General features: G+C 44.4%; 1 protein-coding gene across 2 annotated transcripts in view; it reads right to left on the bottom strand.

Annotated features, from left to right (window-relative positions):
• LOC146797115 (U8 snoRNA-decapping enzyme-like) overlaps nt 1–24,967 on the bottom strand; it is a 36,995-nt gene that overhangs the window by 5,750 nt on the left and 6,278 nt on the right. For both annotated transcript variants that reach the window (XR_014969686.1, XM_085629760.1), the window contains exon 2: nt 12,341–12,613. Coding sequence is in view for 1 of the 2 variants with exons in the window: in XM_085629760.1 (XP_085485886.1) it covers nt 12,341–12,613 (273 nt within the window). In the remaining variant the exon portion in view is untranslated. The remainder of the gene's footprint in view (nt 1–12,340; nt 12,614–24,967) is intronic.

Here is a 24,967-nt window from a genome sequence, read left to right as displayed (position 1 = left end):
CCTGCTCACCGATGGGATGTTCTCTGCTCCCTGCCATCATCTTCATAGGCATACCACTCTCAACTTGCCTATTCGCCACCTAACACCACCCTAGCCTCCGGTGTGCAGACTCACCACTCCTGCCATCCTGCTCACGAGCGAACGAGAGCCTGTGCCAGCTGTAATGGTTTTAGAAAGGGTCACACAATCAGCCTCTTAACATGTACTTGTCTATGTCTGACATTGCACAATTCACTTGCACGGTTTGTGGAGCCATGTCATCATTCATGAAGTCTGATTACTGGTTACAGCCACAAACGCGATTCTATAGCATTTGAATATCACCCAGTCGTACTCAGCAGAGGGGTGTGGACTTGGGGGTCCTCCTTGGGTGCGCATACCAGATTGGGTTTGTGCTGTAGATCACTATGGTGCCGTTGTCAACTGAATTCCCCAAATCACGACAAAGTATAATTTATCAAATGACCAGTAAAACATTTAAACAAACAACAAACGTGTTAAATATTTACCCTGCAAGACCCCAGTCAAGTCCTCACTCTCAAGCAATACTCGGTCTGGTCAGTGGGTCGGTTACCTGGTTTAGGGCCTCCGATCATCAAGTTACCTGGTCGCCAAGGGGGAGGAGATTGTAAGTGTCCACAAAGAAATAGGAGGCAGTGTCATATCCTCTGACAGGTGAGACGGTTGATCCAGACTGAGTGCCTAACTTTCCTGCATCTACTACATTTATCACAGAATTTCCCTTTCCAGGTCTCAGCTGGACAGCGCATGCGTGGTCTCGCGGACACATGTATACTTTGTAGGCTTCAGCCCACCCATAAGCTTCCCATTCGCCGTCTCCATCGTCGCTCTCATATTCTTTCTCCCAATTTGTCCGTGGCATGAATTTGTCAAGCCTCCTCCTGTGTTTAGACCTCCCTGAGAGCATGGAGCAACTACACGATCCCTCCACTGCTTCCATTTTAGGATCCGTTTCAGGAACTGCTGCTTTCTTTGTTAAAGAGCACTTAACTCGAGTGCTCGCTGTTTCACTCACTGCTCCAAGCTCGTCTGTGGCTAAATCACACTTCTATCACTTCATTTCAAAGACTTTATTTGGGTGCGCTTTCACAAACAAAATCAAGCGATGCAAAGCCTTTAAGTGCACGTTGTAAAAGTCATTCACACGCATACATAATTAAATGCAATGTTGCACCTGCAAATCGAAGTTAAATACTTTCAACATACTGCGTTTATTTTTAGGTCTTACCTAGGCAGCACATACAAAGTCACTTTCGAGGCATGCTGTATCTAGAATATGGGCTTTAAGCACCGCTCATCTTTCTAATTTTTCATTTATTTGAAAAGCAGGATTACAATTACGCAGCATTGCCCCTTTAACGGGTCTCTCAAGTCAAACAAAACTGTAGGATGTGATGTTTCCTTGGGGTGGTGTTGCATTCCTTTGAGGGAATGTGTATAGAGGCCTCCCAGTATTTCCATGGCACACCCTAAAGGGAGCCCCTTCTTGACTCACTCCCTCCTCCCTCGCCCCCTCTAAGTTATACCGTGTCATCCTCCATTGATTGCTACAACCTGCCCCCTTCTTGCATAAAACTTGTGTCCTGGCTTATATTTTAAATACCAACTGTCGCTGGACTAGTCAATGAGTGTATTCCATGATGGGACTTCAATAGGTTTTCAGGCATTTTTGAAAAAGTGTTTATAACATGGACGCTATTTGGTTGCTGTTACACAGAATGGAAAAACCTGAATAAATACTACTACTTCACACTACTGGAATTACTTTCATATGCAAGTCCATCGGGATGAAAAGGCCAGAGACATGTTGGCAAGTGGGCCATCCAGAGAAAACAGGAGCGAATGGTGGAGGGCGATTTTATTTTTGAAAGAATGAGGAGCCAGAATTATTTTACCCGCTGAATGGAAGTCCAAGAAGCTTACACAATGTGAGAATTGAACTGGAGGAAATACACGATTTCTGGTATTTAAATACCTACCAGACAGTCAAGTAAAGAGGTGTGATTAACGTGGGAACTGAGAGGAGCGTCATGTACAACTTCCCTCAATCAGAACTTAAATACGTAGTAGATTAATGTCGGACAAGCATAATGGCCAATCCAAGCACTAGCCTGCCAGCCTTGCTGCACCGTTTTGGCTCTCGCATAACACGTAGAACAAAAATCTTTTACATTTATTTTTTTAGAGATTTTAAAAGAAGCAATTTCAAGGTAGAGTTTTTTCTGCCCCTCCCCCACCCTTGTATCCTACTGCAACACCCTTTCTTCTTACTCTGATAGATTAACTGCTTGAATGTTCCCTGCATGCTCTTTGAGCAACGCCAACCACAGCATTGGTAGAGCAATTATACAATTTCGTGTGTTCATCTAAATTTAATTTTCAACATTTTCCTAGTAACAGTATTCTTTATATCATATGTATGGCATATGTGTGCATTTATTTTCAGGGCTTTGAAGACCTTTTGGGTCTGGTGCACTACATGAAACCGTCAATAGGTAAATAATAGAAAACAAGTTCCCTTCCTGATGAAACAAATTAATCTCTTCCAGCACGCTGGCTGCTGCTGAGCGCGACAGTCATTAGAATGTGAAATTGTTTCAGCAACGCGGTGTATAAATTGTTGTTTTCCTCAAAGACATTTAGCTTTGGTCATCCAGTGGAGTCTTCCCTGCTAGGATCTTAAGAGCAGCTTTGAGTTGTAGTAATTTACTTACACCATAAATTGGTTTCCAGATTAGTAATCCTGAAATGAAAAGACAATCTTATTTATCAATTTATGATGAAGCCGAAAATCTACTTCAAATAAATCAGGCAACCAGGGAGACATTTGTGATGATTTAATGAAAAGTTTATGTCTTTGTAATGCTGCGTTTGGATCCCTACTTTAACATCTGTTCGGGTTTTAGTCATTGTGTTTTCAGGATGTTTTGCGGCACATTCTTTCATCCATCGACGCGGTTTAAAGGGTCACTTCAACCACAGCGGTCTCCATACTGCTGTGGCAAGAAGTCAGGCATCCTTGGTCTTGTATAAGCTGCCCTTCCGTAGTTTCTTTTCGAGCCAAACAGAACTGTTCCTTTAATTGGTTTACAGAAAAGGGTTTTTAATGGTTAGCAGCAATTTCAGAAGTCATACAAATTATAACTTGCCATTCCCTTAAAGTACTTATCGAGAGAGGGCTCTTGGTATGTTGGAGTGGCGAGAGGGTTGCGTTTGGCCGCATTTTGCTCCAGTCTTGGATTTAGTTTTGTATATGGCAGCCTTTTCTCCTCATGTCGACTTGGCACCATAGGGCAGTTCTCTGGGCAGTGGTGTTTTTGTGTGCTTCTCTTTTTTACTTGTCTTGTTACCAGATGTTCACTTTTTTTAGGTAATAAAGTACAGGTGGAGTTGCTCAGTAATGGTCTTTTATTACTCCGACTTCTGAGGTTCATATAATAGTTTTATTTTACTTCTGCAGGAATTTCAGCAGATGTCATTTCCCTTGGAACACTTAGCAAATTATGCGCAGCCATAACACTCAATTAACCAACCATACTGTGCCCCTAGGGCACAAGCTGTAAAGTGCTTGTAAACTCCCACAAAGTAGCTGCCCGCAATAGGCACAGAAGCGGCATAAGGCAGGCGCTCACTAAACCCCAACCGAGGCAATGGCGACCACTACAAACTGAGACAGGCAACGGAAAGAAGCCTCCATTTTAAAACACGCCATGCAGGCGCTGTTGTGCTGGCCCTCATGTTAGCATGGAGTAACATTTTATAACACCAACAATGACAATGGTATGGCGGTCTTCTGCATTTTTGTGGTATTATCCTGTCTTCCAGCCACCACCTAAAACGGGTAGATTTTTTTTTTAAAAAGCAGGGGTTCTGAGGGAGCCATGGCCCTGCTCTACAGCTTCTGAGGTTCAACCAGTGATTTTGCAGGGACACGATTGCAGATGTACCAGAAGGTGCACAGAAAGATATGACCGATGGCAAAAAAGGCCTGTTTGACGTGAGCGCTCTGACCACGTCCTGCCACCTCTCAACACAAAGACCAGCCATGCCAGCAAGTTGAGTTGAGAAAGCTTTGTCTCATGATTGCCTGCACAGCACACTTATGTAGCTCCTCGTTACACCTACGGCGCCCTTCCTTACAAGAATAGTTAGGGCAGGAGAATGTCGTGCAGCTGGACCTGTCCAGCTCTCATGTAGCTTTGCTGCCCAAGTCTCGTTATTCTTTGCTCTTTGGAGATGTGGGTGGGGAGTGTCCGAAACAACACAAACACACATTGGGCACAATGATATATGCATCATATTCCTGGAAGGGCTGATGCAAATAAAAATGTCAGAGACAGACTGAGTGCAACTGCGTAACAAATACCGAAGGCACATACATACATTCCTCAAAAGCCTGTCGGCGATCTTATTGCATTTCATCTATCTTCTCTTAAGCGGAAGCAATCTCAGCAACATGGACCTGATTCTGTTCTTATGGAGTCTTCAGAATCTTTCAGTACTTCCGCTCTCTCAGTTCCGGCACATGTACTCTGATGACCTGTTGTAGACTGGCCATGTCAAAATTCCGCATGGATGTACTCTTCGTGCTACTTGCCAGCTCTGGCGTTAGCCAAGACCTTTTTAATTTTGCCTAAAATATTCATACTATATACTTCCATATAGGGGCTTTCTGACACCTCTTCTTCCCTCGGTCGGTTGTTGTGCCTTTCACATGTTGCTTCCGCCCCCTTCAGCATACAGCATGGGGCAGTGGGTCAGCCTACTTCAGCCACTGGTTAACTTCACATTGAGTTATTGCATTTTGCTCTTCCACAAGGAGCACATCGCACACAAGCCAATGCCCTTCAGTTCCAGTGGTCTTGTTTTCACTTGGTCACCTTTGTGTTTAGATCCTGACGTGATAGCAGGACGCGTCCGATGCACATTCCATCTTTATCAGATTCCAGTCTCCTGCCAATGCTGTAGTAAATTCCATTTGGAGTGTTTTGTCTTTCTGACTGATGCTATTTCACAGCATACCAGATGAGTCAATTTCATCCTGTTCTATATTAAGTTATCCTCTTTTTACCTTTCTTGCTCCTTCTTTCCTAGGTTCTTTTTCTTTCTTTCCTCATCTCTTACTTGCATTTTCCATGTTTTTCTTTCTCGTTTCTACCTTCTCTCTTGCCTGCTTTCTTTCCTTCTCTTTCCCTCATTCTCTTTGTATCCTTTCTTTCCTTCTCTTTTTCATTCTCTTGGCTTTTTTTTCCAGTTCTCTTTTTCCGTCTTTCCTTCTTTCTTTCCATCTTTCTCACTCAAATGCGAGAGACTTGCAGCCAAAGTCAAACTGATTGACTTTCTTAGGTCTGTGTTAGCCAGGATCTATTGATTATATTAAACTTATGTGCATAACATAGTTATTTACAAGGAGTTTGTCAGACTTCATCCATTTGTCTGTAGTTGGTGCCATTTGCATTTCTGTATTTCAGTTTGTTGATTTTCTCACTTTCAGTACCACTCTATTTTGCTTTCCCCATGGGTGTGGGAATGTAACTATGCTGTACTCGGGCACACTGGAGTGTGTGCACGCTCTGTATTTCTTCGTTTTGCCTTTGGAGCACTGGCTGTATAGAGGAGATAGCATGCACAGTGTTTCTCCACCCAAGAAGTGCCAAAAGTGTGTCGATCTCCCCCTTCCTTCCGTTTGCTCTCTTTAGTTTAGGCGCTTGCAGTGTCAGTGCCTCTCGCTGTCTGTGATTCCCATGTTCCTTTTCCACTGCACACCCTGCCACATAATTCCACTACACAAATCCACTCCAAACCATTACACAACTAACAATTATAATCCAAAGCACATAATCCCACTCCAAACCAAAACATATGGGTAAAAGACATTGTCATTTACAACTTCAGTAGCTCCAGCTCTAAAAATAAATGCAAGACCCACTGCAGTGAACATACTGGTTTATTTTGATTTGCCAGCGCAACATTACTTTTAATTCTGAGTGCATCTAATTTAATTCCGAAACATACGCCTAAACGAAGGATTTTAATTGCATGATTTGATGTGTAGATACATACCTAAATAAACTCTTTCCATTGTAGTGATAGAAGTGTGATTTAAGCGTGTGTTTTGGGCGCAATCACAATGAAAAATGTTTAACCAGCAAATCAGGGTACAAATAAATGCAATTGTTTACCAGTGCAACATTACTTTTAATTCTGTTTTACTTTCAAAGTTGTCGCTTAAAAAAAGGCTTTGCATCGGTTTCACGTTTCAGGCATTCACTCACATAAAGCCTCTATGAAATACACAGAAGTGCAAGTTTATATTTACATCTCCCCCTGAAGTATTATATCATGCCTGTGCGCTTGATTTTTAATTGTCGCATCCATCAAAATTAAGGATACTCATCGTATGCAAACAACGGTGACTACGTTATATTTACCAACATATATCGCTTTTATAAATCTCTTTCAAGTGATGGGACAAGAAATACATAGTGGAAATAAACATAATCAGGAGGAACATATACATTGTTCCATGCATGCAGAGACTACAACAACAAAAAACAATTGCTTACATTGTGCCAACTATTGTGAATAACATGGTTATTACATGATGCCCTTTGTAAGCGGAGAACTGCTGTGGAGATGTTGCTTCTCCATGTCAATGCGTGTCTGTGGCGCTGCTTTCAGTGCTCTGGCCTCCGGAAGAGCAAGGGCACATTACACACCCTGCTGGTGATGCTGGAAGGAGGGCAGGCCTCACATGGCAAAGAGTGTGCGTGGCTGCGCTGATGTGCCATTAGCATGGACAACGCCTATAGACATTAACAACGCCTACAGCTCTCGGATTGCCGAAACCTTTTGGATTTTCCAATGCTTGTTATGCTATAGAGGTTCCCACCTTTTTCTTTTACTATGTATTGTTAGGTTCTCCCTGGGTCTCATATTGTATACATTTCAGCAACAACACCCCCCAGGTTTGGGCTCTTTCATGGTCAATGATGTCCCCGTGTTTATGCGGACAGCATCTGCTTAAAGCTCCCCTCATCTCGTCACCTCTGCTCTCCACCCGCTGAGGGACGCACTATTTAGGTTGGGGTAGGGCCAAGCCCAGAAAAACAGTCATACTCGTGATCTTTCGGGGCTAGGCAATAAACCCAATATGTTACATTCTGGTTTATATATGTTGATTTTCCCGGTTATATCCACCAAAACCGTAATTAATTCGGACCAGTAGTGCTCCATTTCTGAGAAGTCCAACAAATTATGCAAGATTATGGAGCCTCCGAAGGATGAGGTAAACTCTGAAACAGATTATGCGGTGATAGCTTAAATCTGGCATTTCTAGAACCCTTCAGCGTATATGACAATATCGGGGTCACTGAGTCCTGGAGTCCCCAACTAAGTCAGGCAACCATTATCTTAAAGGAGTTAAATCTACGAGTGTCTGTATAGGTGCCCACAACTTTCTGCTTAACTTGTACCAGCCCACGGCTTCAGCAATATGCGAGGATGTAAAAAGGCGCATTTGAGTGTTACAGGGACTCTATGGGGGAGGTAATAAAGGTTGAACACAAAGTACATAACTTCTTGTACTTTTAGGGCCCAGGGTAGTGAGACAGTTTTAAAACTTTAGTAGAGTGGCCACAGGTAAATCATTATTGGTGTGTCTAAAGCATATCATTCTAAGTCACACATGATGGCATGCAGACTACGCAGAACTTCTGAGAGTAAGAAAAATTATTCTCTGTACACCACACTGGGTCTTCCTTAGGCCGCATCAACATATGTGGAGTGTGCTTGTATATGGAACAGGTAATGTATGAGATCAAAAGTACAAGCAATATAACCAAACTAATAACAAAATATATAATTTGTGAGGCTGGGGTGAACAACACATATATATCAAAGTTAGAACTTTATGCACATGAGAGCTTTGTCAATCTGTGGTCTCGGTTTTGAAGATAAACCTTTATATCACAAAAATGTAAAGCCCAAATACCTCAGTTAAGAAAACAGATGGAATCTCTCTCTTGTGTAATCCGAATGGCAAAGCTTTACTTGATCTTAGATTTATATCCCAAAATTCAAAGTTTTAATTACTATTGGAATGAGTATACTATCAACTTAAGAAAACCAAGTCAAATAGACTAGTGTCAAGTTTGTGGTGCGTTTATGCTTCAGTGGGGGGGAAGGTCTTTAGAAACAACAGTGCATTGCTTATTTGTGTACATTTTAGTATGAATTTCAGCTATGTATGATCCATAAAAAAAATTGTCTTGAGAATGTACGGTCCCCACGCCTAACTCCACAAATTCAATCTAAACAATACCTTCTGCTGCAGACGTGATAGAAAAGATCCTGGCGAGGTTTCAATGGTAAGGTAACGTTCAGCGGTTGAAAGTAGAAATGAAGGCGCGAGCGAACGGATCACAGAACTACTGCCTGTCATGCAGGCCTGCGGTATTAGTCCTAAATGACCTTTTTCAAATCAAGAGAGTGTCACTTAAAAAGCTGGAAAGCAGGAGGACGACCATTACAAAGCACAGCAAACTAAGAAACTAGAAATACAAAGAAAAATTATCCATGGTTTACTGGCTCAACAACATGGCAACCCAAGCTTCTCTGGTCCTACGGAAGAGACCTTACAACATACTTGGCAAAGAACAACATTCTTATAAAGTCCGGAGGAATTTCTTAGAATGATATGTTTAAAATCACTTATGCAAGACGTATATAAACTGATGCAGTTTAACTTGTGTCAGACACCCCTCAGTTCCCAGGCTCAAATTCTGGTCCTATAGAGTACATGTCCATATCCTCTTACACAAGGTTAGGACGTAGGGTTCAGTTTCTTCAGATCGCAATGTGTCACTCTTTGCTACATCTGTTAAAAAGACAGACATAACTTGATTTCTCGTTATTTATGTAAAACCTTTAATAAATCATAAATATATAATGCTCAACAGCTTATCGTTTTTTGACAGCAGAAGAGCCCATTTCAAAATTTAAAAAAAGACCAACACTTAATTATCTCCTCCCTCTTCCAGGCCATGTGGCACTATGTTGGATTTTTTTAAGGGAGGCAATGTGAATACGACTTAAGAAAGGAATACACTAGGTGTCCTTTTGCAATTTGAGAAGTGTAATATTAGAGAAATGTAGTTTTGTGTCCACTTCAGGACTCCTAGACTAGCTGTTTTCGTTGCTTCAGTATTTAATCGCACATTTCTGAGTGCTTTTCGATTCTGCTTTTAATATTGGAATCATAATGCATTCCAGTGGGCTATGGCTGGGAAGTCTGGACATCTTGCATTTCTGCTGTGTTGTTCCACGCTCGTCAAACCTTCCTGGGAGTATTCCAGCTATTCTAAGTCCATTCTGTTATTCTATCTGCTTTCATTACAGCTGGTAGATGGGCTGCTGGGACCGCCAGGATGTGAGCAAGAGTCCAGTTCTTCTTTCAAGGGGGTCCTGGATCACCTTTCAATCCGTGTGTTGGGATAGATCATGGTCATTGGGTTTCTCCTCTGTACTAGAACTGCCTTTGCGGAGGCCTCTGCAATAATGGAGTGGAGGCCCAGATCAACAGCCCTAGTGTCCAGCACGCAGACATTTCATTTTAAGGCGGTTCATGCAGCCTTCTAATCCCAGCAAAGACGCTTCTGTTACCCTCCTCTCAGTCTACAGCACAAATCCACTGCCTTTGCTGAAGATGTGGGTATCCCTGGAATAAGAGAGCAAATGAGATGGACTTTTCCTTTTCTCACCTTTTGGCAGTTCTTGGAATTAGAATGTGTCTCAACCCATTTCTTGGGCATTATTTTCTTAGCAGGAGAGGAGTCAACCAGCCATAGCTTTGCAGATAGATTTTTGTAATCTTACCTAGAACAACGTCCATTACTTTAAAAAGCTTGTCCGTGTGGAGGAGCCTGTGCATTCTTGACGGTGGAATGTTTGGAGGCGCATCACTGTCCGCGTGGAGGAGCCTGTGCATTCTTGAAAGTGGAACGATTGGAGGCGCGTCACTGTCCGCGTGGAGGAGCCTGTGCATTCTCGAAGGTGGAATGTTTGGAGGCGCATCACTGTCCGCGTGGAGGAGCCTGTGCATTCTTGAAGGTGGAACGATTGGAGGCGCGTCACTGTCCGCGTGGAGGAGCCTGTGCATTCTTGAAGGTGGAATGTTTGGAGGCGCAGCACTGTCCGCGTCGAGGAGCCTGTGCATTCTTGAAGGTGGAATGTTTGGAGGCGCATCGCTGTCCGCGTGGAGGAGCCTGTGCATTCTTGAAGGTGGAATGTTTGGAGGCGCATCACTGTCCGCGTGGAGGAGCCTGTGCATTCTTGAAGGTGGAACGATTGGAGGCGCGTCACTGTCCGCGTGGAGGAGCCTGTGCATTCTTGAAGGTGGAATGTTTGGAGGCGCAGCACTGTCCGCGTGGAGGAGCCTGTGCATTCTTGAAGGTGGAACGATTGGAGGCGCGTCACTGTCCGCGTGGAGGAGCCTGTGCATTCTTGAAGGTGGAATGTTTGGAGGCGCAGCACTGTCCGCGTCGAGGAGCCTGTGCATTCTTGAAGGTGGAACGTTTGGAGGCGCATCGCTGTCCGCGTGGAGGAGCCTGTGCATTCTTGAAGGTGGAACGATTGGAGGTGCATTACTGAAGCACAAGATAGATCGGTCTGTACAGAGCTGGATGCTCTTCGGCTATTCTTTCCCCCCATTGGTTGGCGACTCAAACACAGTTTCCTCCAACTGAGGTGCGCGAAATTGGACCAGAGGAACGAAATAATTACCTGCTAATAACTGACATAACTAACATTTTCTATTGCTTTGATCAGCTGTCGCCCGTGGTAGAAGGCTTCTGTGATTGACAATGTTTCTGCTCAAATAGGATTTCAACCCACAGTGAACTTTGACGTCGCTATGAAATGGAGGTTGCAAAACGTTTTCCTCTTCTCTCGACAGTTGAGGGTCTCTTCGAGGACCTCTGTAAATTGGACCAAAAGGTCCCAAAGCAATAATGTGTTGCTGTTACTGAGCACTTGTGTAAGACACGTTCCTATAGATCCATTGAAGTTATGGGGTCTTCCTGCCCTTAACATGGCATCCAAAGCTCTTCCTCCATTATAATCAATTAATTCTCAAGAGTTCCAATGAAGTTGGAGGATACTTTTTCTCGACAGTCGATGTGATCATGGAGCCAGAATGAGAGTTGCTACAGAGCAGTAGATAATCCTATTCCGAAGCCCTGTATTTCTTTTATTGTTTAGTAATTAAATCTTTCTGGAACACAGGTGTCATGGTCCTTTTCATGGTAGATTACCCCCCAAAAAAATCATGCCGGACCAATGGAACTTAGGTGGACTTATGGTGTTCAACTCAACTTCTTGCAGGAAGATACTGCCTATGGATGATGAGCCTCCGGCATTTTGTGTTTCTAGCAAGATCCTGGAAGCAGAGTCCTGGGACTCAGCAAGGAAGGTTTGTGTATGTTCCCCATCTAACAGGATCAAAGCCACTACCAATGAAAAGCCTCCTAATGTTGAGAAAGGACCTGGCAACATGTACCTTAACGTTCAGCAAGATCTCAGAAGCAAAAGGTATCCAGACATCGAACTGGTAGCTGTCCAGGTTAAAATGCACTAGATGAGAATGGTAGTATTCATCATGTCTGGCCACAGACGGAAAATGCTGCTCCAACTAGGTCTGTAATAAGAGGCAGAACACTCCACTGGCCAGAAGATCAGCACTTCTGTCAGTGTGCTTTCCAAAAAGGTCCAGCTTAGCCACAAGCGAATTGTCTCCCCTATTTTGTCACTAAAAAACACCTCCTTAAAAAGTCACACCTCATTTTGAGCAGAACTGTCAGGAAGACATATGCAGGAGAGAGAGAGGGATTTTGATAAACATGTATTTATTTAGAAGAAAGGTGTTGTTGGACCCTGTATATAGGCATACATATTACAGATGGATATTATTTAGGCTTTAATGAAAGAACAATCGTACAAGAGCTCAGGCAAGATCTTCAAAATAGTTTTCAATGAGATAGAACCACCCATACACACAATCTATTATCGCATCCAATATGACCGGGCAGGAAATAATTTTGCAACAAAATTCACGTCTCCGTGGCACCTACTGGAGAAACCACTACTGATTACCCTAGAGGCGTCTGAATGCCTGAAGCAGACACACACCAGACAGACTGCTGCAGAAAAGCTCCAAAGGACTAACCACAAGAAGATGCGTGTGAGTTATCCCTTTACAGCGTGACAAATAGTAAATTTCCCTAATCTAATCTGCGCCTAAATTTCAAGAATCTCGCTTTACCTCAAGCCCGTGCTCCTTGGCATGCGTCGCTGCCACTTCAATTCCTGATAGCTCTTCCAGGGCCAACTGCTTTGCGTAAAAGTGGGTGACCATCTTCTGGGGGTGATCGCGAACCTGGCAGCTCAGATGATCCTCCTCAGTGATGGGGTTTAGGTTCTCACCCCACCCAACCTCCTCCGTCAGCTCCCTGGTCAGCCCGTCCTCTAAAGACACATCCTCTGGGTCGACAAAGCCACCAGGAAAGCCCAGGCGGCCATCAAAGCGCATCATCATCTGCAGAAGACAGAAAAGGAAAAGGGTGGATACTTCTGTAATACAAGAGACAGATCAGTGGGTTACTTTGCCACAATACTATAGTTCACAACTTGTACTCATTTAATCAACTCCAAAAGGATGAAAGACGGAATCTGTCATCCTGAGATTCAAGCAAGTAACTAGCAAGTTACATATAGATGGCAGCAGCAAGCATGCAGCCCACTTACTGACTTGACAGTGTGCATGGGATTATTGTAGAAGCTCAAAGGCAGGGGTTTAGGCAATGTAAGACTGGTGAGAGGTTGCTAAAGTAGGGACTACTGCTATATAGCTACAATGGGGGATTTCTAAAACAGTTCCACATTAGTAATTGTTGTACAAGAGACTGGAAAGGTTTTCTTTAGTGTAATGAACTGAAAATGCATGTCGAAGAGAGGCACCAGATGTAAGGCATCGCTACTTTTCTGCAGTTATTTGAAAATTACACTCACCATATTGCTACTGCAAATATACTGCACACACAACTCAGAAGGAAAAGAAATGTTCCAGTTATTTATAGGTTTATATATAGTTTTTTTTCAACCAGAATGTATTAGTGTGCTTTACAATGAAGAAAACATAACACAAAATAGAATGAACAGTAAACATTTGAACAGTAGAACAAAGACTGTACGGATTAATCTCTGGGATCAGGGCGAAGCAGAACCATGCGAGTAAATATGGAAGCGTTGATTTTTGCCTTCAACGATAGCAGCATTGATCTGTTCTAATGTCTGAAGTAAGGGAGGTACAGAAGTGAGTTAGGAGTTGCGGATAGGATTTTCTTTGACAGCAAGTAGGCTGCTTGCTAATTAGTGTAGAAGAAACCCCTACCCCCGATCAATTAAGAGCTGCCACCAACCTGTAGCCTCCTCACAGCCTTTTGAGGGGTAAGAACTCACCCAACAGAGGGAGTGAAGTCGGTTCAGCAATATTTTGTGTGCTCTCCCAGTCTAGAAGCATCTAAGAGAGTGGAGAGCACACAAAATATTGCTGGAGAGAGAATCACATATAATGTCCTAGATGGCTTGAGATTGGAGGCCACTGCGCAGAAACGATACCAGATCAGACGGGCCATAGAACCATGGCACAGTTTACGCGTCATGAGACGCTGGAGTGTATTTACGCATTGCCCTTTGGCAGTCCAAAAGGGCAAGACAATATGGTCCCGAATAAGCCCAGAGCGATTACCCATCCCCAAATTCGAAAAGAAAGCTCAGCATTAGAAGTAAAAGCAGTAACCATTTGGGAACCGCTATCAAGCATTAAAAGCTACTCCCACACAACCTCACAGACGGCCTAGCACAGTTCAGATCCAGACGGCAGCTCTGCTTTTTCAGAAGCCAATATACCAGCAGGAGTATCACACACAGATCGCCTCACAAGATGTAGTCATTCCATGAGCAGATCTGCAAACAAACTCAAGATCTCAACTATGAAGACGCAAACACAGACGCCGCTCGTTTTTTAAATGTCATATCCATACTGGAAAAAAGAATGGACATATTTTCACTTCTACCTGGACTAATCTACACAAACCATGGTAGGAAAAAAAAAAAAAAAAAACCTAGACAACGCCCTGGTCTGGTACTAATCTCTGGCAGAAACTTCCCTTCTACCCACCCTCTTACCGCATAGTCGGACAAGGAAAGCAGACCTTTGGATGCAGCTGGAACTCGACAATGCAGCATCTCTGCCAATGAAAAAGGTCACTGCAGGTCCATAAGATGGGCCTCTCAGCTCCGACTCAAAGATCTCAACCTTACACAGGTGCTGTGCAAACAAAAAACTTCAAGAGAGAAGGTGGAGTCCAAAATCCGATTTTCTGGGTTCAAATCTCTTGTTGGTTACAGCAACAACACAGCCAGCCACAAAAGTCACACTAACAAAGACAATATCAAGTTACTCTTGGGGAGCAGCCAGGAAGGTATCAACATTCACCAATGACTTCCACCACTCTCCCGCCGCCTGAAGCATCAGTAACTACGCTGAAGAGAGGAAGATCAACTGAGACGGCTCAATAGCGTTCCACTCAGAATTCAATGTACAGCAAACCAGTCTTCACATCTGGACCGTCCGGTATATCGGATTTGCACAATTTGTTTTTCTTTCATCAATGATCAACAATACAATGAGTCAGATCAATATAAAACAATGTATTGCATATCCTGTGTGCATTATACGTAATAACATAACACCTCTATATTATGCATTTCAAGAAGCTACAGGTTTGAAGAAGCCACAACGAGACATTACACAGATTTACCACTTCTTAACCACATTCAGAACAAGACTGACATCGCCACTTTTCTTCTCTTCGAACATTTGCATAATTAAGGTCTTAAACAGGCTAATTAGCTACATTTAGGCATCCGAAGCCTGTGTATTGCCCGGCAGAGATTCTCTTGTTGCTAGAACGAACATAGTGGGGCCCATATGTCCTTAGGCCAGGAAGTAAGAGCTTCCAGTGTGGCATACCCTTCCACTTTTCATTACAGCCGGCCATGTCTTGAAGCCATCTAGCTATCTGTGGTGCAGCATCTCTGCGCCAACGCTGGCTACTCTTCGCTTGGCCAGGAGAACTGCTAGGGCTGTGAATCTCTCGACTGTTGCAGCGACAAGCTTAACATATCCCAGTAACACAGTTATTGGATTTGGCCTGATCCTGTGTTCAGTAATCTGCAACATGTGCTTTAATACTTCTTTCCAAAAACGTATACATTGGGGAATAGAACCAGACCATGCAGGCATGTCTGCTTGCTCTACGTTACAGAGGGGGCATCGCTGTGGACCTGGGTCTACGTTGTACTGTTCAAGTGGCGCGTGGTAGGCCCTCTAATGAAGTATCTTAGGTCTATGGTTAATAGCTGCCGCTTTTGTCTGTTGCCAGCAGTATCTCCAGTTTACCTCGGGATCTCCATCTCAAGGTAGGTTTCCGGAGCCGGCCTATGTCGCAGCGTTCAGGTCTGTCTCCTGTCGGACATCGGGCCACACAGTCTCAAGACCCATTTCCTTGCATTGGAGGATTTCATCAGTTGGGTCAATTGGGTTAATCGTTTGGCTCTGTTGGGAAGTCTTTCAGTTTCGCACGACCCATGCATGTGTCAGATCAAATTGTAGAGGAAGATGTCAAATGGTTTGGTTGTACATGAAGCACTAAATTGTGCAGGCATAATAAACTGGCCTCCAGGTAACAACTGTCCTACTTCCTTTATGTTCGCCCTTTTGAGTAGGGCCATGACTCCACTTGTATTTGCAAGCAGAAATACTAGATTATTCGCCATTTGTGCCTCTGGAGAGTAAGGGAATTGCGTGCTACTCTCTGGAGAGTATGGGAATTGCGTGCTAAACATTTTGCAGACGCGGTTCCAAGACCAACAGGTTGAAGGTATGCAGGGGTACACACAACCACATGGTATTAGTCCATAGAGTGGGGGCGTGGGCTATGCCTATTCCCTATCTGGGATTAGGAACGGGATAAATCTGTCTGGGTGGTACCAGAATCTGCTGTAATGGCATTGGGCTGCTAGATATTAGATCTCATGGTCTGGTACCTCGTAGTCCCCTCTCTCCTAAGGGGGTGTCACGTTAAATGTGCACAGTTAAACGTAGTAGAAAACGTTGCTAGCTTTCAAAAACATGGAAGTGACATACAGCTATTATTTTCTAGTTAAAAAGGGTCAAAATGCAACTATCAGACCCACTCTGTCTTAACACCAAACAAGAACAAGCATTGGCATAGCCAATAGGTCTCGCCTTTGGGACCTTGTAAGTAAAAAAAAAAACGTAAGTGTAAGACGTCACGTTTACTGCATCCTAAATACAAAGTAAATGTAAACATGAGGTCTTATACTTCAGTTTTTTTTTGTTTTTTTTTTTTAAACTTACAAGGTCCCAAAGGCGAGACCTATTGGCTAGGAGCACAGCGGTACTACATTGTGGGTTGCAGACTGTTGGTGTCCAGCTAGCAGGTAGGAAGCAGGAGAGGTAGTAGGAGAGTGCGCAGCAGAGGGCTGGAGGGACCAAGTGGTAAAAGGAGAGGGGGCGGGGGGGGGGGGGGACCATGAGAGGAATCCAGGTCAAGCACACTTACAAAGAATGTTATGCAGCTTCCGCAATACAAGAGCAGCCCAGATGGATTTCCTGGAAAGGAAACAGATTGCCTCCCCTCTCTGCACTATCCACAGACCAATTTGGCATGTGTTCCCTCCCCAATAGCTAAATTTACCTTTGAGCAATGCTTTAAATGGGATGTAAAATGTGGGAGGGTCTTTGAAAGGGGCGTGGCCAAAGAGTAACTATGAATCATTTCCAAGAGGCCTGGCCTCTGCAATTAAGGGGTGGCTTGAAACATGCAATCTGTGGTCATCAAATACTATATGGAAACACTTCCCAAACAGGATCGAAAGACAAACAGAACCCTTTCAACCACCCACCCTATGTGGGGTAGCATGGAGCTCATGTAGGCACACCATCAGTGCCCACATATGAGAAGTAACAACTATACAAATGTTGCAATACAATAAACTAAAATCCTGTGCTTTACATATTCTGCCACCTAAACAGTAGGTGGGTACTTCTGTGAGGTTTTGGTTATTGCATCTAGACCTGTCACACAACAAAAGCATATATGCAACACAAGCCAGACCGATTTGCTTTGTCAGTTCTTGTTAGCTGTACCAGATAAATGAATAACAATGAGCTTGTTGTGAATAATTATTAGTCTGTGATGTTTAATTCATAATGTCATATTTTCCAAATTGAAGCCTTTTCCACAGATCTGTGAAAGCGTCAGAGACCTTCAGTGTGTCGTAGGTACCATCATACTCCTCTTCGCACCCTTTCTACATTCTCTCATGACACGCGGGCGTCTTGACGAATCCCCGGGAATGGGATGCTTAAGGCTTGGCTAAAGTACGTGACAACCTCAGCGTGGACAGGAATTGTAATTTAGAACTGACTACCTTACCCTGGCTTGCCTTTAAGCCTGGATCATGCATGGTTTAGGATCCAGCATGTTGCTTCAGAATTTCAAGAAAACTGATTGGCGGGGGCGGCCCTGGGGCTACTAAGGCAACTCATTGTGCTGTCTCTGCAGCAAAACGTACCTTAAAAGTATGTATACCTATGTGACCTATTGTGCTGGGCACCTGTACTCACTGCACTCTTGCACACCATTGAGCACTTGTACTGACTGCATAGTGTACTGGCACCGCTATGCACCCACACTGGTTGTAGAGAAGTGTCCACTATCCTAGAGTGACATGCATCTGTACTCTCTGTGTAGTATTGTGCACCTGTGCAGGTTGTTGGTGACACGCGTGTCTTAAAGTATACGGCAGAAGCCTTGCATGTTCTGTGGTGTGGCTGCAGAGTTCCGTACAGAGCGTAGAGTATGTTATGACGGACACCTAATACATCTAAGCTTTAACTCAGCTTTAGCTTTACGTCTTGTAGTGCTTCTCCTCTGTGATGTGGCACATTACCAGAGAAGATATCTGCTGTAACGCAGCGCACCACCAGAGCCATGTGTAAAACACGAGGTTTGTTTGCACTGCGCGCACTATTCAGAGCTCTGTTGAACGCGCAGGCGCTTCTCCGCCAATCTCATGACTTCTGCGTTATACAACTGGCGAGTAACAAGCGCGTGCCCTTTTCCATGTAGATTGCGTATAAAGCGGAAATGGTGGCGGCTGCGCGTCTTCCAGCAGAAGAAAGCTTAGGAGAGAATGCTCTAGAGAAGAATCTGCCGCGCACTTAGCAGCAGCGCGCTTGGCTCATTGATTCTTTGTACTAAGCACAACACAGAGTACACACAAAAGTGTCCAATGCTTCGCCTTAAAAAGGAACAGAGCAGCGCCCGGTCATCTTTAGTTGGTAGCACTGTTTATATATGGAACGAGTGTCTATTCTTACAACTGTGTCCTACCTACCCTATGATGTAAAGCGCTCTGATACTCTCTCAACAAACTTTATAAATAAATTGTGTATCAAAAATAAATAACCATATCGCCACATTTTAAGAATTCCTTGGAATGATACCCCATGCGTACGTTATAGTATTTATCAGCGTCTGTAAAGCAGTAACCATAACTTTAGGGTACAGGACATTCACCGTGGCAGCTCTGTACAGAGGTAGGTTCTGTTCGCAGTACGCGCCTTCCAAAGACCGGGCTCTGTGGCTTGTTGCACTCGGACTGTGCAGCGCTGCGACGCCACTAGTCGGAAATAGCGCCATATTTGGAATTCATAAATAGAATGCACGAGGGAGAGCTCGGATTGAGGTTTCTCTGTGAGGACGGCAGCTGAGAGTCAGTTATTGCCCGGGAGAGTAGGGTACTGACATGTGCCCCAAACACAAAGGCACTCACGCCGCTACCTAGAACTCGCTTCCCGGAAACCCAGCACGAGAATGAGAGCCTAAAAGGAACATTCACAACACAGGGTCGATTAACCATAGCCAGGGGCCAAATGTTACCCTTGACTTGCAGCTCCTGGCTTTCCCCTTCGGTACCCCTTGCATCTTAAGCCGAAGAAGGAAGCAGCAGACTCTCTTAACGTAAACAGGTCTATTGGCGACCCCTTTAGTTTCAGTGGTTTCCACATTTAACTACCCTTCCTTCTCCTTCCCCTGACCCCTCAGCAACAAACAGCATGCGGCTGACGGGCTAAGAACAGGGCAAGCCGCCCAGCCTTAAATGTAGCGCTCGCCATGATGTATACTTTTCTCTTTTTCTGCCGTCCCACTTGGACGGCCTCGCCTGCTAAAAGGTTTCTTATCTTTATGGGGCCATGTGTTTGGCCCCATAAAGATAAGAAACCTTTTGCGACGCAAGGAAGGCAGACGAGCCCGTCCAAATGGGACGGCTCAAAAAGCCGAACAAAAACGTCACAACGAGCTCTTTTCCAATGGCTGGCCACCGTTTAGCATAAAACGGTGATGCCGGCCAGTGGAAAAGAGGGGCGGGGCTTAATGCCCTTGACAGAAAATACCCCAAATCATTAAATCGTGGCAGCGAGACTGCGCCATGTGCGCAGCCCATGCCAGGCGAGACCTAAAAACTATAGGATGTTTGCTTTGCATCAAAGACACTGGATGCACTCAACAGATGCACGTGTTCACATCTTCACTTCACAGCAAAGAAATACAACCAAGTTCTATGACTCACCATGCATTAAAGACACCAAAGCAAGGTCTTAGAATTCAGACTGAACCGAACATCTGCACCATCAACACCTGGACGTGAAAATGCCTGGCCTTTAGGGTGGGGACACTGAAACACACCAGTCTTTTCCATGCAGAGAATGCTTCTATTTGGGGTTGTTTTATAAGCAAGCAACGCCCGAGTGTATATTTTTAAGAAAATGCCTCTCTCTTGGAAGCAAATCCAACTTGAAGAAATCCTGTCTTCTCTGGAGCCAATGTCTGTCTGCAATTTTGCAGACCTTCCCTGGAAGAATATTTGGATCAACAAATATAAAAGTCAGAGAGCTGCATGTCCAAACTAAGGCAAAAACCTGCATCTGTATGACTCCTTCCCTGGTGATGCCAGAAAAAGAACATAAGCAACAGCTCTGCAGAATTAATACCCTGTCCATTCAGTCCAAAATGAATTCTTCAATTGCGGGCTAGAGAGCGTGAATGGATAGCTTATCAATTCAAGGACCCTTGTTGCAATGATAAAAGTCAGAGCATCGACCTTAAGAATCTCAGGGGTCGATCCAGCCATCAAGTCCACACTTGCAAGAAGGAAACTTCAGATGGTCATTATGCAAACAAAGAACACAGTTCATGGCCTACTTCAACAAGGAACAAGATTCAGGATGTTCTCGAAGGAATCTATGTTATGCTGGTACTGGATCAAGAACTATGACTGTGCATTTCTCAGTATGAAAAATTTTAACACTGACAACTTAGGCACTTGTCTATCGAAGGATTCCACAAAGATCCCACTTCAAAAGGTTTTTAGAGATAAACAACTCAGACCGCTCTGCCACAGCAAGAAATGCAAGAATTAGCGTTCAAGTATCCAGAATCAAACTCCAGAGCCTTTGGGTCATGTGGTCAGACTAGGAATATACAGCATGTCCTTATCGCCTGTATATGTTTGGCTTGAATTTTCTTCCATAAAAGTTCATGCAGCATCAGAGCGACAGCGTGACTTTTTCACACATCTTTTTTTCACTATTCCAGTAATTAAGAGTTTTCTGAGGGTATCAAGGTGTCCAGATTCTTAAAGCACAACTGCACTCCAATGCCACTGCCCCAACAGGAGGATGGGCATGTCGCGTGCAAATCTATGAAATATACCAACTTAGAAGACGCAGTTACAAGCAAGCATTTTTATTGCGTCCGATTTCTTTTTAGATTCTCATGTCTCGAACAGGGTAATAAGAAGTTCGCTGTATGTGGCAAGTGGGAGGCTGAACCTTACTAGAAGTAGTCTCTGCAGCACTATCTGACCCACTCTGGCCCCCATGATATCCATCCAGCAGAGTAAGGTTTGGTGATGATGATAGAGGGTGTTCTTATCGTCTGTGCTCTGCGAATGTTAGTTTCTGATGCTCTGGCACGGCAAGATGTTTCTCCACTGGAGCATGCAGTACAGGTGGACATGGATCTTGTTTACGGACTCTTGTTTTGAAACACTGTGATCTTGTTTACGGACTCTTAAGAGCAGCACTGTGCCCACTCTTTGGGCTCACTTTTGTGCTTGCAGACTAACACAAAGCACGTTCAACGGCAATATAAAATGCCTTCCTTGTCAAATGGATACGCTCTGTTAAAAAAAGGTAGAAAAGCAACAATCTATTGAACACTTGGGCTATCTGTGGGCTACATTTAGGCTGCAATCTACGCCAGGTGCTACTTCCTGTGTCCAGCTATGTTTTTCCCAACGCTTGGGAAATGAAGTGGGGGCAAAAAGGAGGAAGGCAGGGCGACACAAAGGTTCGCAAACATTGAAGAACACGGTCATAGGAAGATTTGGTCAGGATAAACCAGCATCTGCCAGACCACTGTGCCCCTGTTGAACAAACTTGAAGTTTGCCTCTTTACGCTTTCTGTAAACACCTTTGATTGCTACTCAAAGAAATGCTTGCTTTGCACAGTGAAACGGCATCAAAAGTACTTCGAACCCGTAGTCATTTCAAGGAGTCGCTCAGCCCACAGGTGCGACTCTTGCCTCCACTGTCTCTCCCTTCCGGCTGTCCCCGCTCTGCTACATGTGGGCTTCAGAAGAGAAGAAATTCAATGTCAACGGTGAGGCAAGTGTTCCTGATATCGGTGCATGGGATAAAGGCCTACTTGCTTTTGCTGGATCGCTCTCCAACAGTTTGGCCTATCTGACTAGGACAATCAGGGTCTCAGGCTGGAAGACTTGCTGTTGGATGGAGATAGAGAGAGATAGATAGAAGTTGGCATTGAAAGAGAAGCTCCCACTCTATTTACTCATGCTCGCCATAGGTCCCAGCGCGAGAGACAATTTTTCAGTTTGAAGAAAGGGAGAGAGAGGCTTACCCAAAGCCACGACGCTACAGAGTCTTTTGTTACCGAATTAAAAGAATGTTTTATCACTGCAATTTCAACAAATCTATCTACGAAGGAGCTCTTTGCTCCCACGTTTTTACTGAGTCTGCTAGTTGCCTCTAAACCCATTATAGAAGCCTTACAAAGTAGACAACATCTTAGCCACAGCTAGCATGCTACCAAATGACAAGCAGAAGTGATGAGCCATTCACACTTTGAGTAACACGATTAATGAATCCCTTAATCAACTGGCTCTCAGGCGATGGAAGGTGGCAATTACCAAGTGCTGTCTCTCAACAACAATGGGTGGACTGAAGCCTCGTATTTGGAGTTTTATTACCTGGCAGCGCAGCTTCAATAGAGTAGATTGGTGGCTGGCTTATCCCCCATGGTGACTGCCTCCACAGCACACAAGACCTCAACATTCTTCTGCTGCCCAAGATTTGACGCCTCCAAACACACCCAAAATTGCTTTGAGTCGCCCTACGCTGGTATACCTCAGCCCTCAAATTCAGAAAATGGGCTTACCCATACTCTCCCGCCACCCCCCTCCTCACTCTCTCGACTCCTACGAGCCCATTTATCTCTAGGACTCTTCTGATCAAGCCCAAAGCCCACATCACCACATTAAGTGATCTATACGATCAGGACCACTGGCTCACTTTTGTGGAACGCAGAATCTATTCAATTTGCGTGTGGATCAATTTCTCCTATACAACAGGTTACACTTCGCGACACAGCTGCTCTGGCAAACCACGATCACCCATTTTGAGATCCGCCCCATGTCATACATACCATGGGACATGGCAGACACCATATTACCCGTTTTTATAGGGGTCTCCTCCTCCTACCTTGTCTCCTGTAAGAGATAAAAGCGAAACCGAAGAAGGCCTACCCTTCCATGAAATAAAATGGGCACTGGCCCTAGATCTTCCCTACAAGATAAGTTGTAATGCCAAGTATTAACATAATCAATATTTCATAATGCACAGAGCCTATCACCAGCAGCAATCAGCAGAGCTTTACCTCACCCGTCACCTACGGTGTGTTTAATTTGTAACAAAACAGGTGTCGGGGCTCTCGTCACTGCACCTACCAGTCTTTGATGCTCAGCGGGCCCTGCGGACTTCACACATATGCTATGGTCCTGCCCTCTGCTCAGACCCCTTTGGACCTGCATAATGAACTGTTTCTTCCCTTGCAGTCAAGCCGTTCCCACAAAATTGGCATGAACTAGCTCCAAGTATTTTACAGAGGGGCCAAAAAAGGTAAGAGCAGCCTCACGAGCCTTGCTCTCCTATTCACCACGACAGCTGTTACTTCTCATTGGCAATCCAGGGCACCTTCAAGGCCCCAAAGCGAAAAGTTAGCCGAGGGGCTCAGGAAACACGCCTTGTTTGCACCATGGGGGTCACTCTTGGATGAACTGGAATCCACCTTGGTTGAACTCCCCTCCTCTCTTTAAAAGCTTTTCTGCGCCCTTCCCTCCGAAAAACTATACTTGCTCTATCTTGGTCATACACAAAGCCCCTCCTCAGCCACCCCCCCCTCCACAACTAAAATTCCCCTAAAGCTTAGAATTCTGTTTAGCTGCACAGAATGTTGAATTTGTATGGACATATAGATCTACTCTTCTTTACATTTGTGAAGTGGGCCTGTTTTGATGTAAACTTAACACAGCTTCCCCAATGACTTTTTTTGTATACACAAATTAGCTTAAAGTCCAGCAACACTTGAAAGCCCGAGTTTATTAAATACAACTTAAATCTTGATATATTACCTTCCTTATACATGTATACCCTCTAGGTACTTACTCCTACTGTAGAATATAAAAAAGTGAGTCTCACTAATGCACTACCCTATGCTTCATCCTATACCTCTCTCAATATATCCTCTACCTCAACTCTGGACTCATCCCAAACCTCATTCTACTACTATGATCTCCAAAGTAACCCATTCCAGACTCTTCCCTCCTGCATCCCTCCTTAGACTCATCCCAAAACTCATTTTACTACTCTGATCTCACTAATCCATTTCTAGAGACTCTTCCGTCCTCCATCTCTCCTTTACCCATCCCAAACCTCCTCTTACTACTATGATCTCCCAAATAACACTTTCTAGACTCTTGCCTCTTCTATCCCTCAATCGTCCTTTTCAACTCAACTAACAGACTCACATGTCCACAGCTCAATTTAACTCCCATTTCCGTACACTAATTCACCACTAAGCCTTTTGGATTTCAGAGTAGCGTGGTACTCACTAAAAAGTGTTCTGATGCCTCATTAGGGGTAGTAAGTGCTATATAAATAGAATTAAAATTAACAGCAAAATGTTAATAAAATGCATTTTGAAAAAAACGATTCTCTCAACCAACTCAAAGTTTGAAGGCACAGAAAAAACATAACTCCACACACGTGCCATACTAAGACAACATGAGCACACCAGGTCAGGCGGAGGGGCGGGCCCACAAGTAGCTGCCCCGCAGCCACCGCAACAACCCCTGCAGCCCCATGGCCACGTAGCCATATCACCTCTTCCACCATTCAGTGAACTGGCGGACTCCGCCACTGCGGCCCCGCGCTGGAGGTCATGGATTGGCCGTTTGGATCACTACTTTACTGGAATGAGAGAGAGAGAGAGAGAGAGAGATGGCACGGTCAAGCGATCGCTGCTCATGTGCTATAGCGGATGAGAACTCTTACGACCTATTTGAAACACTCAAACACCCCGGAGCCAATGATAATTATGACTCAGCGTGTAGCAGGACTGAATAGACACTTCGACCCTCAAATCGGTCCCAATTT

This window comes from Triturus cristatus, chromosome 10 (assembly GCF_964204655.1).
Source record: "Triturus cristatus chromosome 10, aTriCri1.1, whole genome shotgun sequence".
NCBI classification, from domain to species: Eukaryota; Metazoa; Chordata; class Amphibia; order Caudata; family Salamandridae; genus Triturus; species Triturus cristatus.
Note: the sequence above shows the minus strand (reverse complement) of the source record. Positions and strands in the feature narration are given on the sequence as shown.